Source organism: Harmonia axyridis, chromosome 4, assembly GCF_914767665.1.
Source record: "Harmonia axyridis chromosome 4, icHarAxyr1.1, whole genome shotgun sequence".
Lineage (NCBI taxonomy): Eukaryota > Metazoa > Arthropoda > Insecta > Coleoptera > Coccinellidae > Harmonia > Harmonia axyridis.
Window position 1 is genome coordinate 43469647 of NC_059504.1, and position 15067 is coordinate 43484713.

At 33.9% G+C, this 15067-nt stretch overlaps 2 protein-coding genes across 22 annotated transcripts in view; both read left to right on the plus strand.

The window, feature by feature from the left end:
- Nucleotides 1-4991, plus strand: part of LOC123678523 (tensin) — a 320051-nt gene extending 315060 nt beyond the window's left edge. For 12 of the 21 annotated variants that reach the window (XM_045615581.1, XM_045615572.1, XM_045615569.1 and 9 more), the window contains 5 exons: nt 139-195; nt 995-1311; nt 1548-1807; nt 1874-2250; nt 4038-4991. In XM_045615581.1, coding sequence (XP_045471537.1) covers nt 139-195; nt 995-1311; nt 1548-1807; nt 1874-2250; nt 4038-4197 — 1171 coding nt within the window. In that variant the 3' untranslated portion in view covers nt 4198-4991. The remainder of the gene's footprint in view (nt 1-138; nt 196-994; nt 1312-1547; nt 1808-1873; nt 2251-4037) is intronic. The other 9 variants (XM_045615584.1, XM_045615585.1, XM_045615573.1 and 6 more) reach the window with 1 other exon arrangement.
- A 7718-nt stretch (nt 4992-12709) lies between these two features.
- LOC123678525 (gamma-secretase subunit Aph-1) lies at nt 12710-14059 on the plus strand. The gene has a single exon (XM_045615593.1). It carries the CDS (start codon nt 12840-12842, stop codon nt 13560-13562), a length of 723 nt encoding a protein of 240 aa, XP_045471549.1. The 5' UTR covers nt 12710-12839; the 3' UTR covers nt 13563-14059.
- The last annotated feature ends 1008 nt before the right edge of the window (nt 14060-15067 follow it).

Genomic DNA, 15067 nt, shown 5'->3' on the forward strand with positions numbered 1-15067 from the left:
AATGAATATTGAATATAAAATTTCTTTTTCAAGCCAAAAGAAAAATATATAGTGGGAATAAATATTTATTTTAATCACGAACTATTTCTAATATGCCCATGATCTCATGATTTACAGTCAATTTTTTAATGCTTATAGACGTTTGAGTTATCCAATGAATACAGTCCATAAGAAGTGGTCTATTTCACCCAACAGGTAAAATTGCCTGTAATCGATGTACAGCATGTTGACGATTGTTCCATTTTCCATATTATTTTATTTGTGTCATCACCACAAGAATGATTCTTCAATTGCAATATGATTTCTAATGTGCATGCGTCATCGTCACATTGAATTGATTGATTTTGTTTGTGTCTATCCGTATTCATTTACTGTCAATTATTCAGATATTCATCATCTGCATGAATTTTATTTGTACACACCTTTTATTTTATTTTGATATATGTTGTTATTGTGTATTTTTTCAAAGGTGGCCCAGAGTAAATGCGTTAAACATTCAGAAACCACATATTCTCCATCAGTATGTTAGTAGCATTCCTTTTTGTCCAACATTATTGGTCTTGGTCAGATCAAGTTTTTGAAATATAAAGGTTATCCATTTGTGGTTATAAAAGTAAACTAAAATAAAACACACTCTCACTTAGAATATCCATAAAATTTACATTTCAATTAAATGCCTGGACCTTGCTGTTATGTGTGGATTGCAACATCATTTAAATGTCCTCCTCGTGATCTCTTACAGGACTCGATCCCTGTGAGGTAAATTTCGTTGACTAGCCAACACATTTCGGGCAATATCTCACCAATAACTCGAAGGATGTTAGTTTTCAGATCGTCAATAATCTGGGGATTATCGGTATAAACATTGTCCTTCGCATAACCCCTCAAAAAATCCAAAGGCAATAAATCACAATTTCTTGGTGGCCAATTCTGATCGCCAAAAACAGACTCACAAATGCTCAAACTGTTTACCTTAACAATTGTCGCGTTTCAGAAAGGACCTACAACCCGCTTCACCCTTCGATGTGACAGATGGTCCGATGGCAGAGTACGCCCAACACCAATCTGTACACAGAAGTGTCTCCGCTACAGGTTACCGATCGGACACATCGGACAGTCATAGTCCCAGGAGTGTTCCAACGACTCCCCACAACGGTTCGACCTCGCCAGTGACCCTATATTATGGAAACTCCCGGAGGAGTTCTATGAACTCCAACAGCGAACCCCCTGTGGAAGTGGCTCCTGCCAATGTTAAGTTTGTCAGGGACACCTCCAAGTTCTGGTACAAACCGACCATAACCCGTGAAGATGGTGAGTTTGAGGATCTAAACTATTCAACCGCAGGTTGAACTTTCAAGCAAAATATTTTCAAATTCTCGGCAAAGAATAACATAGATACTTGAAAATTGTAGTTTCTTGTTTATATTTTACTATTCGGCAATATCGACTTCATTCTCCACTTTTCCTATCTCAAATTATCTAGGCTATATATCTCTAGAATTCTGTCTGGTTGCAATCTTGAAATCAAATGAATTCGCTTTTTACAGCCATCAACATTTTGAGGAATCAACAGCCAGGGGCATTCATCGTTCGAGACTCAAATTCCTTCCCAGGGGCCTTTGGAATGGCCTTAAGGGTAGCTACAGTACCGCAAAACATCCAGAATAAATCTTCAGATAAGAGCGATGAACTCATCCGTCATTACCTTATTGAACCAACATCAAGAGGTGTGAGGCTGAAAGGATGTCCAAATGAACCTGTTTTCACGTCTTTATCGGCTCTTGTTTATCAACACTCAATAACACAGGTAAATAGAGCTGATTCGCTTGAATATCTAATTCAGTTTGTGACAATACTCTTTTTTTATTCATAGATGGCGCTTCCTTGCAAACTGGTACTACCAGAACGAGACCTCACAAATACTGAATTCATTGGGAATCCACAACAACAGTTGCTCACCCAGGGAGCTGCTTGTAATGTTCTCTACATATTTTCGATGGACATGGAATCATTGACTGGACCCCAGGCTATAAGAAAAGCAGTGCTGAGTTTGTTGCAAAAAGCACCTCTACCTGAGGCCATCATAGTACACTTCAAGGTGAACGGACAGGGCATCACCTTAACTGATAACAAGAGGCAAATGTTCTTCAGAAAACATTATCCCATCAACACAATATCTCATTGTGGTATAGACCCAGATGAGAAACAGTGGACAGTTACTCCTAACTCTTCTGGAATCAAGAGTGCAAAGTAAGTTTTTTCTACATAGGCGTACAACTTTGCTTTCGCCGTTTTTTTTTTCCGAAATTCGAGGCTTTATTGTAAAAAAAGTATTGTCCATCGCTGGCCATTACTTCCTAGCAGCTTTCGGGCAGCGTACGAATCCCGCATTGAAAAAACTGGTCATATTTTGAAGCGATCCACGAATAGATCCAATTTTCTACTTCTTCATAAGACCGGCAGTGCTGGCCAGCCAGGCCGTGTGCCATTCATCGAAACTAGTAATAGTTCGAGAAAGCAATGTCTGATGAATACGTCGGGTGGGGTAAGATTTCCCATTTCAACCTTTCCCAGTATACCTTGACTACTTTCGCAACATGGGGTCGAGCATTGTTATGCTGTAAAATCACCTTATCATGTCTCGCGTTGTATTGCGGCCGTTTGTCTTTCAATGCTCGGCTCGAACGCATTAATTCCGTTCGATAACGTAACCTGTGATTGTTTCATTCGGTTTCAATAACTCAAAATACACTACATCGAGCTGGTCCCACCAAATACTCAGCATGACCTTGGAACCGTGAATATTCGATTTGGCCGTCGAGGTGAAAGCATGGCCGGGATATCCCTATGATTTTCTGTGCTTGGGATCATCGTAATGAACTCATTTTTCGTCTCCAGTCACATTGCGATGTAGAAATCACATCCGTCTTTGCCTTGCAGGCAACAATTTATATGCAAACAAATACCGTTCAACATCTCTCGGCTTCAACTCGTACAGCACCCAATTTCCTTGTTTCTGAAGCATTCCGATGACTTTCAGGCGTTTTGAAATGGCTTATTGCGTCACTTCCAATAATCCTGCCAATTCTTGTTGAGTTTGATACGAGTCTTGATCAAGTAATGCCTCCATTCTGCATTTTCAAAAACCTTCTCTCTTCCATCGCCATGCTGGTTTTCGACGTCAAAATAACCGTTTTTGAAGCGTTGAAACCACTCTCGGTACGTTCTTTCACTAATAGCGGGCTCACCATCGGTATTTGAGAGCATTCGATGAGCCTCAGCCGCAGATTCTCCTTATCAAAGAAGAAAATTAAAACCTTCCGCAATTGACGAGAATTTGGCTCGTAAGCTGACATGTTTAATCGAATATTTCCCTCCTGTCAAAAATTCTATGTATCTGGAGAACAATTATCGAAAATTACAGCGATAATTGCATTGTAGGAAGCGAAACTGCACTGCGATAATTGTTCTGTTCATAGATGCTTAGTTTCTATGCATCTTACACAGTTCGAATCTATGGAAATTCCATTCTAAATCAGTTTGACAGGTAATGTAACAGTTTATTCGGGAAATATTCCCCCGAATTACACTCGTGCATCAAAATTACCGGATAATTTCGCATTCCAGCGTGTTTTCTTTGAAAAACTGCATTCGGTCATTTTCATTTTTGGAGAAAGAGCCCTCCACCTTCGGTGTCGGGCTCTTTCTCCAAAAATGAAAATGAACTCATGCAGTTTTTATGACAACACGCTGTCATGCAAAATTATCGGTAATTTTGATGCACTTGTGCAATTACCTACGAGAATAACTTCATGAGGCAGACACAAATCGACCAATATTTCGATAGAGTTATGTTTACAAATAGCAGAGCTTATTGTATGACATCTACGATCTATTTATTTCGACTACCACTTACCGCTAAAGCCATCTATTGCAAAACGGCGGAAGCAAAATTAATAGCTTAATTCTATTTGTGCCCTTTCTGTTATATTTTGTAGTGTATTTATTGTACTGACTACGTATTCTATAATTTACAGCAGGATATTCGGGTTTGTTGCTAGAAAGCCAAACGTGAAAACGCCAGACAATCAGTGCCATCTCTTTGCTGAGCTGGAACCGGAACAGCCAGCTTCCGCCATAGTGAACTTCGTGAACAAGATAATGTCATCAACAGGAATCAAAGCAAACATGGTATGAACTCCTACCATAAGAGGGCCAAAGGAAGGAAGATGAAAGGGCGTGTGTTTTAATTTGATGACATTAATAGCCTGATAATAAGGTTTCAGAACACTCTTGTTCCTTTTCATTCGAATAACGCTGCTTTTCATAGAAATGAGATATTCATCAAGGTCATAATAGACTCTTTATGTTGTGTCAATGGGAAATAAAACAATTTGCTTTTCGAATTATTAAGAACTAACTTTCATTCGACATAAATTTATTTGGACTAGTCTTTCTCTTTTTATTGAACTTCTTTATTTTTCTGTATGTAAGAATTTATGGATCATTGTAAATATTATTTTTTTAATTAACCCTAGTGTACCTATCTTAATCGATTATCATATCGTCAGTGAACAGCATTGAATGTTGTCAATGCATTTTCACTCTTGATATTTTGCCGAAAGCTTGTCAGTTTTTTGATGAGAAAAATTAAAATTTGGAGATATATCCGAATGTTATGAATAATTTCGAATGATCATATCTATGTCTACTAACAATTATGTTTCTGGTGATTATTGATTCTTCCAAAAAATTGTAATCCATTTTCGATGTTTCAGTTTGTTAGAGAAATGTAACTTTTTGACAAATCTCATTTACCTTGTGGAAACATATACTTATAAACTATGGAACATATTATATCATTTGAATTTTATGTTATGATAGATAGATAAATAGTACAAAAAAGATAGATATTTTGAAAATTCCATTCATATATTTCGATTAAATTATTTAAAGTTGCAACTTACAGAGAATATATTATAATAATGCTATAATTTTGTTTTATTTCGCCTTCTTCGTGGATCATTCTTCACCTTCATCTCCCATCAGGACCATATCTAGCCTTTGTTTTTCTTGGGACAGTTTTGAATAATGAGAAAAAAATTTAAATTGTCTTTTGTATTGACTTCAATTCAATTTTTTTTTTCATTACATCATTATAGCTTATTTTTGGAGCAAACTGGTGCTCGATAAACATCGGCGATTATAAATATAATCGCCAGGTTCCTGTCTCAAAGTATTTCTCAAATATTTCTTCTTAATTTCTAGTTTACTCAAATGTATTTCATTTCAAATAGATGTGAAGAAAATCTGAAATTCAGTTACAATATTTTTAAGTTTAACTACCCTCTTTGTCATTTTCCTGATGCCGAATCCGTGGTCAAATTCAATTATGTCCGGTCCAGCCGGTCAAAGACTCTCGAACAGCAATTGATAATTGAAAAATTGAAATTTTCAAAATAGGTTTGGATCTCAAATGTCTGGATGTTGCGAAAATATAGCCGTTTGACATTTTATTTTTCTGCTTATTTCAAAACTGCAGATCCACTGAAGAGAACCATAGAAAATTCAAATATCAAGAAACCGCAAAAAAAAAGTACTCAATATTTCTGTGGCCACGGAACCGACGGAGTTGAGATTTTGAGTTGAAATAACGATAGAAAATTTTGTCCCCAGCATGAACTATCGAATTTGACATGAAGCGCGCGGAAATGAAAACATATCAGTGATACTATAATTCACTTAATTCGCGAATTTCTCCACAAGGAACGCACTTCTTATGACCCATAGTGAATCAATGCTTCATATAAACTCAAAATATATTGAAATAAATACCTAAATATATCATAAATTCAGGAAACAAACTTCAAGCATGCCAAACGACGTGAAACAACGAAACAACAGATAACACATGGAGAGCAAGTTGTCAAACCTTGGATTTCAGCAGGTAGATACAGTAAATAATAATAGATAATTATACTGCTTATTATAAATTCGACAATTGGGAAAAATATCGGATTCCAAATATTCAAATTTGCATATTTAATCGGGAATCACTCGAATAAATATATTTCATTCAATATAATTTACATTCATAACGATAAACTAAAATTGTGAATTTGAAAATATATCACAGTCAGAAAAACATCTAACCATGATGGGTATACATACTCCCTTTATCTATGTTTATTACTATAAGGAAAAAACTTTTTCTTCGTAATATAAGATCCTATCGGAATGAAATTTTTCTTATTTAAATAAAAATAAATATAATATATAAAAAATTTCATGTTGATAGCGGCGTCAAAATCATAAAAAATTCAAGAAGAATATAAACAAAGAGAATGAGCATAGCTCATAAATGAATTGATGGGCGCTCAAAAGCTACTGACTTCACGTCAGTGCTTTCCTCATTTTTTCTGCATATTTTTAAATTTTGATATTTTGTTTCGCTTCTTGATTTCTCAATATGACCTTTTTTTGTCGAATATGTAAATTGTAAAATGTTCAGGTAACTTGACAAAGCAAATTTTTCGAATTAAAAAATTTCCTGATAGATGGTTTTCCTTTTTAATCTACAATGAGAACTCATTGAATAGTACGAAAATATTCAAGCTCTTTTTATTTGTGAAATCAGCTAATTTTTTTTATTTAGTTGTCAATTTCATTATGTGAATATCTTCAAAAACTCCTTCCAAATCGCAGATGACCATAGTCATCGAATTGGTCCTCTCCTCTTTTGCCAAATCTCATATGTCCATAATCGTCAACTTGTCTCTTATTATTTGTTTCCAGGTCTTCGTCATCTGGAATTATAAAAAATATTGCATTGCCAGATTCAACAAGGAAGAATTTTTTAAAATGAAAAATTCATTACAACAGATTCACTTGTGAAAATCAATACACGAACTATTTGAAAACGTGTCGAGAAAAAACTTAGCATTGATGCAATGTGAAAATATATGTTCACTTACCAATGAAATCATTGAAAACAAAGTCTGACTTAGGATGGACTTTCCTATTAGAACTTTTTCCTAAATGGAGTCGGTCAAATCTACCAAATAGTTTTCGGCTTGGTATAGTGCTGGCGACAATCTGTATTTGATGAATTAACAACAAATAGATGGAAAGAATGCAGAATATTCCGGTCATAATTTTTGCCATAAATTGATTGCTGAAAACAATTTTTTAATGAATAATCCTGTTTGTAGAACTGTTAACTGCAATGAATTATAATCAAAAGCACAAATCGTAAGATCGCTTCAAGTATGTTATATTTTATGTACCTTAATGAAGATGAAACTTTCAAATTTTTCTCATTTTAGTTGTTGTTGAAGCAAGCAATCAATATCGTGTTTCAACACCGTATAAAATCGTCCAGATCAAAAAAATTAAAAAATTTACACCATTGTGTATTATTTCCTTTTATTGTATAAAAACTTGTTCCAAAAATATCAATTAATTAATATCACACTGCAAGATGTGAATACTGGGCAGGGAAATTTTTTAAAATTCAGAACTACCTACGAAGGTTTTGAAGCTAATAAAAGATATTGTATTCTGTAGTATTGTGATAATACAATTTTATGAATGTTATTCCAATAAACGAGTAATCAATATTTCAATATTGTTCCTAATTCGATTTTTCATTCAAGTCATTCTAAAACCTTAGCTGTGGAAGTTTTGAGAGTTTTCGCCTTAAATGATTGCAAATATGCCTTATTGAAAATAATAAACTAATTATCATGATGAAGCTTTAAGGAATAGGTTTACTAAATATGTTTCATTCCAATTGAAGAACATTGATTGACTCTACCTACTTACCCTGTTTGAACACTTCCACCAGCTTCAATAGACTAGAAACAAAACGGTCCCAATTTTACTCTTATATAGAATTCAAAAACATCAGGGCCGTTCTCAGTATTGGTGAAAATTGAATATATAACGATATAGATCTCTCCTCTTCTCTTGAAACTTTTTACATTTGGCTCTGGTCATAGTATTTACACGAAATTTGAAACTAGAAATGGGTATTCTATATATATATATATACTCGACACTCGTAAAATCTCAACCCAATCAAATCTGTATTCATTTCAATATTAGGTGTTTCTTTTCCAATATTTTTCTTGAATTTTCTGTAATCTATTGATTTACATAATTGCAACAATTTTCAATGAAACTTCAGTTGGTTATTCTTTATATATCACGAAAATATTGTATGTTCGTTTTCCAATATTGTTCTAGAATGTTCAATGTTCTTATTTCTATATGCTCAGCTCAAAGTTATGCACGAAGCTTGAAACTGTTATCTATTTATGAACATATTGGACTTTTTTTGGGGTGTTTTATTGTTGAATTTTCTACGGTTTTGGTTCCGCGATCAATATTAAATTTTACTCATGAATTCAAATTGTCATTTTACATTCAAGAGCGAATTATTATCTGGATCGAATCTGAAGTCAAAAAATTTGCAGAAACACACAATTTCCAACGGTCTATTCACAAATATTAAACAAATAGATGTTAATTTTGATTATTATGAAGTGTGGTTTTCAACCTAGTAAATCTCTGAAGAAGCTCACGTATAGGGCAAAAACGTTATGTAAGCAAAAACAAAAAACATCAATAAAGACTTATCATTGTCCTAGTACCCATTAATCAATATAAGAAGGTGTATTCGAAGAACTCCTGATGGTCAGATTTTCCCCATTAACAAACTAAACAGCACGTCATTCAAAGTATCTCTAAAAATTTTAAATTTCTAGGATTTACCGTTCGAGAGTTATCGTGTTTATGGCCAGACATAATTGAATTTGACCTCGGATTCGTCATAAGTCAGTCGAACTTTACCGTTTGAGACCATTCCTGTGTCAAAATTCTAAAATAACAGATATCACGACTCTGTTCAGACTTCAGAGAACCAGCGCCCAAAATAATCTGAAAATAGGGAAATCCAACTCTGTTAAAATTCATAAACATTTTCATTGGCATTCCACTTGTGTCCCAAGGAAAAAATAACGAAATTTAATTTCATCCATCATATTAACTCAGGAAGATTGTGAAGGGATGATTCAATAATCAGTTGACGTCTGTTCCAGGAAATATCAACCTTCGAAAGATTTGAATGGTTTCACGTGGGTTGGAAGAAATCTGGTCTTGGGAAATCTGATCTAATATTGGTAGGAATTTGATTATAAGCCTCTAATTGTAATAACCAACATCGGTCGTTAACATCTCACCTATTTTTTGAAAAATTCGCAAGAGCGAATGGTAAAGTTAGGTTCTTTTGAGCGATTGCCATTCATGCGCCTATTGAAGACCACACATTCATCGGTTATTTTATCTAGATAAGGAGTTGTGATAAAGCAACTTGGTCTGATCTGTTGCAAAAAATTTAGGAATATTTATGTTATAATTATTTTTATTATATATTATCATTGTTGCAGTTGTTCTCTTCTTAGGTATTTCATGTGTTCATATAGGTATGTCACGTACAGGTCTGACCTTTAGTGACTTCTTATTTGGTTTATTTATTTATCATTACAGATACATTGTATTATGGAAAATTATTGTAATTTATAATGAATAAACTTATAATTATTGTTCCGATTTTAACCTAAACAAGTAGGATAAAAAATCTCCTCGACGTCGGCTTCTCACTCCCCTCTCAAAGGAACATTCACTCAATCCCGGATATATAAAATATCAGAAGAGTAGAGCTCGGTCGTGTCCGGTCCTTGTGGTCCCCCTGGTTCTCGTCGAACTTCTGATCCTTTTACACGCGATCCTTGAACCTGTCCTTCGCTTCCTAGGAATTTTCTCACCGTCCTTGCAGTACCTAAAAGAACTGCTTTTTACATTATATTACATATATACTCACTAAGTCCTAGTTGCTTGATATTTCTCTTGAGATTTTTGGTACTTTTCCAGTTGTTGAGATGATAATTGGAATAGTTCTCGTTGATATCATTCCCCACTGCCACTTCATCTGAAATTCGAGGTCCCTATATTTTGAAATTTTTTCGACCTCCTTTTGACGCATGTTGTTGTTATTTGATATTGCTACGTCGATGAGTATTGCTGTCTTTTGATGTTTATCGACTAGTAGTATATCTGGTCTGTTGTGAGGAACTGTTTTATCAGTCAAAACTGTACGATCCCAGTACAGTTTATAGCGTTCATTTTCCAGGATGGTCACCGGTTGGTACTTGATGTAGCACTTTTTCTGAATGGATTAGTTCTTATATGGTTGCCAATTCTTGGTGTAGTAATTTTCCTACTGCATCGTGTCTCTCTTTATATTCATTTTCTGCAAACATTTGACATCCTTCCGTTGTATTGTCTCATTCGTTGGACACCCATCGATCGTAAGTTATAGTTCAATCCTTTATGATATGCTTGCAGTAATTTCTCGTTGAGATCACTTGATCTTGGATGACTAAAAGAGAACCTTCAGTTTTTGGATACATCTCACCTTATGTGTGCGAATAGTTCGACGCTTCATGTCGACATGATCCTGGTTCACCTCGTTGAAATGTCTGCCATGCAGGGGCTTCTCTATCTATCTTTGCAGTTTTTCTTGGTTTGTCTGGTTGTTGTATGAAAATTGCTCCTTGTGAAGTTATAAAGGTGTTGATTCATCTGCTTCACACGGTATTTTGTAGACGTCTGATCTACTTGCTTGATCTCTGAAATATTTCCGTAGGCCTTCTATCTGCCCATTAGCAAGTTCCATGATGTCCGTCCTTTATTTCTTGACAGTGTAGTCTTCTCAATGCAGCTTTTCGGATAGTGCTTATTTGCTTTTGTCATCAGCGTTCTCATTTTGCGTTGTAGGATTTCGATATCTGTTTTGCTCCATGGAACTATACCGAATGAATATTTTAGAATTGAACATGCATATGTATTGATGGCTCTCGTCATGTTCTTGTTGTTGAGGTTTGCCTTTAAAATCTTTTTAGTTCTACTTACCTCAGTAGTTAAGTCTTGCTTCATTCTTTGAAGGTTGATTCGTCGGTTCTGTTTCATTCCAAGGTATTTGTAAAGATCATCCGATTTCATTGCTTCTATTTCCTGTCCATTTGCAAGAGTAATCGGTTCATCTTGAATTATTTCTCGCACTAAGTACGCTGAGAGTATGACACTTGTCCAATCCGAATTCCATGCCTACATCTTTTGAAAACCTTTCCACTTGTTTGGCCATAATTTCTAGGTGGGTCTTAGTGCTTGTTATCAGTTTCAAATCATCCATGTACAGCAAATGATTGAGGGTGGTAGTATTATTATTGCCTCTAATGTTGAAACCTTTTTCAGTAGCGATGATTATTATAATTATATTATTAATGTCAGGCTCGATTTTTGGGAATAAATTGGTGGAAATCACAACCTCATGAATTCTATGTTTTCAAACTATATCAGAAAATTGGAACAGAAAATTGGAAAATGGCGTGTGAACTTCTTTATTATTGGTGCTATTATCATAAAACATAATCCTCCTAGATCTAGAGGCACTTTTTCCAGTGAAATCCATTGGTGTAATAGTTTATTTTTTATTGCCATTAGTTTTCAAGTTATAATATAAACATGTGTTTTTTAAATGTAAACCATACAGTGGCGTACCTAAGGGGGGATAAGGGGAATATACCCCCCAGGAGGAATATCCATTATATGTAACAACCTTATATATCAAAATCTTATTATGAGTAAGCAAACTTCTTCGGAAAACTTCTTCAAAAGAAGGAAAATTTGATTTTTTTTTCTTTATTCCCCCCAATCCTTATGTCTGGGTACGCCACTGAAACCATATCAATTTCTATAACAAATAAAATCGCATAATTTTTACATGATGGATAAATTTTTTATCAAACTATTAACATTATCAAAACTTTCAGTTTCACACGCCAAATCAACCAAGTGCCTATCTAAAATAATGTGTGGACTTAAGATAATATATTCGGTGGCCACCAATGTCTCCGGATTTAATATTATTTCTTAAATGTGACCAAAGGAAAAAGTTTTGCGATGTAACACAGGAGATCTTGGTGACTACCGAATATTTCAATTATCTGAGTTCACAGGTTATTGAATTTATTTATTAAATCTATTAATTTATAATCAAAATACGAACAATCTCCCAACAATCAGGAGATTGTTCTGTTCAATCATTCACCAGTCTCTATAAGAAGTAGAAATATGTACTATTTCAAAAAAATAGTAAAGAATCGGTTACTGAATAAATGTTATCACTCTGTAAGAGAATATTTAGAGGACAATGACTTAGAACTATACGAATAACAATTATTATTTAAAATTAATTTTGTTGAGCTCATTCTTTTTGAATTTTCTTCCTTTTGCTTTATTATGACCTGTCCTATACTTGTCCGTCTTAAAGTATCAATAAATATTATTATTATAATTATAGATAGACAGTAGGCCCTTGGTTGATTTACCCTGTGGAACCAAAAGTTTTGATGATTTTTATAGAAATTGATATGTCAACTAAGCATCTTAGTCAGAATAGCGCATCCACCATCTATTTCATAAACAAATATTATTAAGTGATTTCATGGAGTAATTGAAGAAACTACCTGAAAAACAAAATCACAATAGGTAATTCAAATATAAAGGGTATAAACCAACATTTGTTTCATCTAGTGGTACCAAAATGATAAAATTAGTTCAATATCTGTAGTTATGACAGATTTTATAGGTTACATTTAATCTATGATTCACCTGTCAAAACAGATGGTGTATTTACCAGCAAATGTAAATTTTCCGAAAGACAATCTTTTTTAACCGAATTGACTGCTGCATGAGTTGATAAATAAGACTGAAAAATGACCGTGGTAGAATTTTTCGGATGTATGTTCCTGGCGTTCGGTCCACCCTTCGCAATGTTTGTGTTCACCATTGCTCATGATCCTGTAAGAATCATAATACTGATAGCCGCAGCATTCTTCTGGTTACTTTCTTTACTTCTATCCTCGTTTTGGTGGTTTATAGTTTATCCCTTGAGAAGTGAACTTGTTTTCGGTTTGGTTTTCTCCGTTTTGTTCCAAGAACTATTCAGAGGAATCATTTATATGATATTGAGGAGAGCCCAAGTTGGATTAACTAAGATAACTGATGATACTACAACCCTCATCGAAAATAAACACATTTTGTCATATGTAAGTGGCTTAGGCTTTGGAATAATGAGTGGAGCATTCTCACTCATCAATGTATTAGCTGATGCAGTTGGACCAGGAACAATGGGAATAAAATATGGATCCGAAAAGTTTTTCATCACTAGTTCAGCGATAACCTTATGCTTCATTTTACTACACACATTTTGGAGTGTTATATTCTTTGATGCAATGGACAAGAAAAATAAGTCACTTATAGCAATAGTAGTTTTGTCACATTACTTAGTTTCATTTTTAACGTTATTGAATAGGTATCAAGTGTACACAGCAACAATTCTACCTATTGCATCGATCTGTGTTTTGATAGGAATTCTAGCATTCAGAACTGCAGGAGGATCCTATGGTAGTTTCAAAAGTTGCCTCGTTTCAAGATAATCTAGTTGGAAATGATCGTATTTCGTACCTATTAATTTATTCAAAAAATTATGTAATAATCCTGAATTGTTTGAACAAGAGGATTAATAAATGCTGAAGAGATGTTTTGATGATTGTGATTTCTTTATATTCAACTCATTCTATTCAATAATCGATATTGTCATACAAAATAATAGTGTTACTTGTATTTTTTCATATGTTTGAGAAGAATACTATCCTTAAGTTGATAATCTCCCAATATTCTTTGAAAGAAATTTGTAATTCAAAGGAAATTTTCTTTCTTTGACTAACAATTTGCAGTGAAAAGCCTTATCCTATTTCATCTCGAATAATAATTGACCCAATTAACTGAAATATGTAGCACGCAAATTGTAAATATAGCATGTATTCATTGGAATGAAGTATTATGATAACTTATTAACGAACGGAAACCAAAAACTGTTTTATATCGGCTTCTAATATGTTTTATATTCTGATCAATTACAGTTTCAAACAAAGTTTATTGTTTTTTTTATGCCTTAATCTCATCATATCTGATGTTTCAATGTTGAAACTGAACTAATACTGTATATTATTTAGATGCAAGTTTGATTATGTTTTGAGCTCTTGTTCATGTGCCAATTGAAAATCACATAACTAATTTATGTATTATATGAGATGTTATTCATTGTGATGTCACTGTTGTTAATTATTTCATGTAGATAAGGAGTTCATAGATTATTTAACATATAAGTATAAAGTAAAATCCATATAATCCGATCTGCAAAATCTTTATCGAAATTGTTGTCAATAAGAGATTGAGTCATTTTTTTTCGATATACTTTAATTTACACTCCAAACTGTTATTTTAAATCTATATACATATATAGATATTTCATTTCCATCGAATTCGTACTTTTGATCAGGAAAACGAAATTTCAAAAGGTCATATTTACGGAACCCTTTTTTGGATTTTTCCGCTTAACAAACGCAACCGAGGCATTCTAGACCCAGAATTATAATGAAAATATCACGGGCTTACCCGTACTAGACTTTTAGTGATTATGGAAGGACATAACTGAATTTGGAGACGGATTCGTCATCATCAGTGAGTCGGACCTTATCGTGTGAGACCATTCTTGGCTCGGAAAGCAAATTACAAACATCATAACTGAAAAGCTCCTGACTTAAGGTTGGTAGTTTCCTTATCTTTTCATTTGAAACTTTTGTCTTTCAAGCTTCAGTAACGCACTTTGGCCTTGCGCATCCACCAAATATTTTATTCCTCATAATGAATGGTTGAAAAATCAAAACAAATAGGTAAATTCTGTTTCATCAATAATGCATTAACAAAATGAACGTTTATGAGCACCAATTCATTCTACATCTTTTCCTCAAAAGATTTACAAAGCTAATCTTGGACTAGAAGCAATATGACTACAAAAAATTTTAAAAATTAACTTATAAAAGCGTGAATTTATTGCTAAGAAGCTAAGAAACAGTTCATGAATTAATGTCGTACGAGC

Coding starts and splice junctions, on each gene's coding strand:
- LOC123678525 (XM_045615593.1), top strand. CDS start 12,840: ATGACCGTGGTAGAATTTTTCGGATGTATGTTCCTGGCGTTCGGTCCA.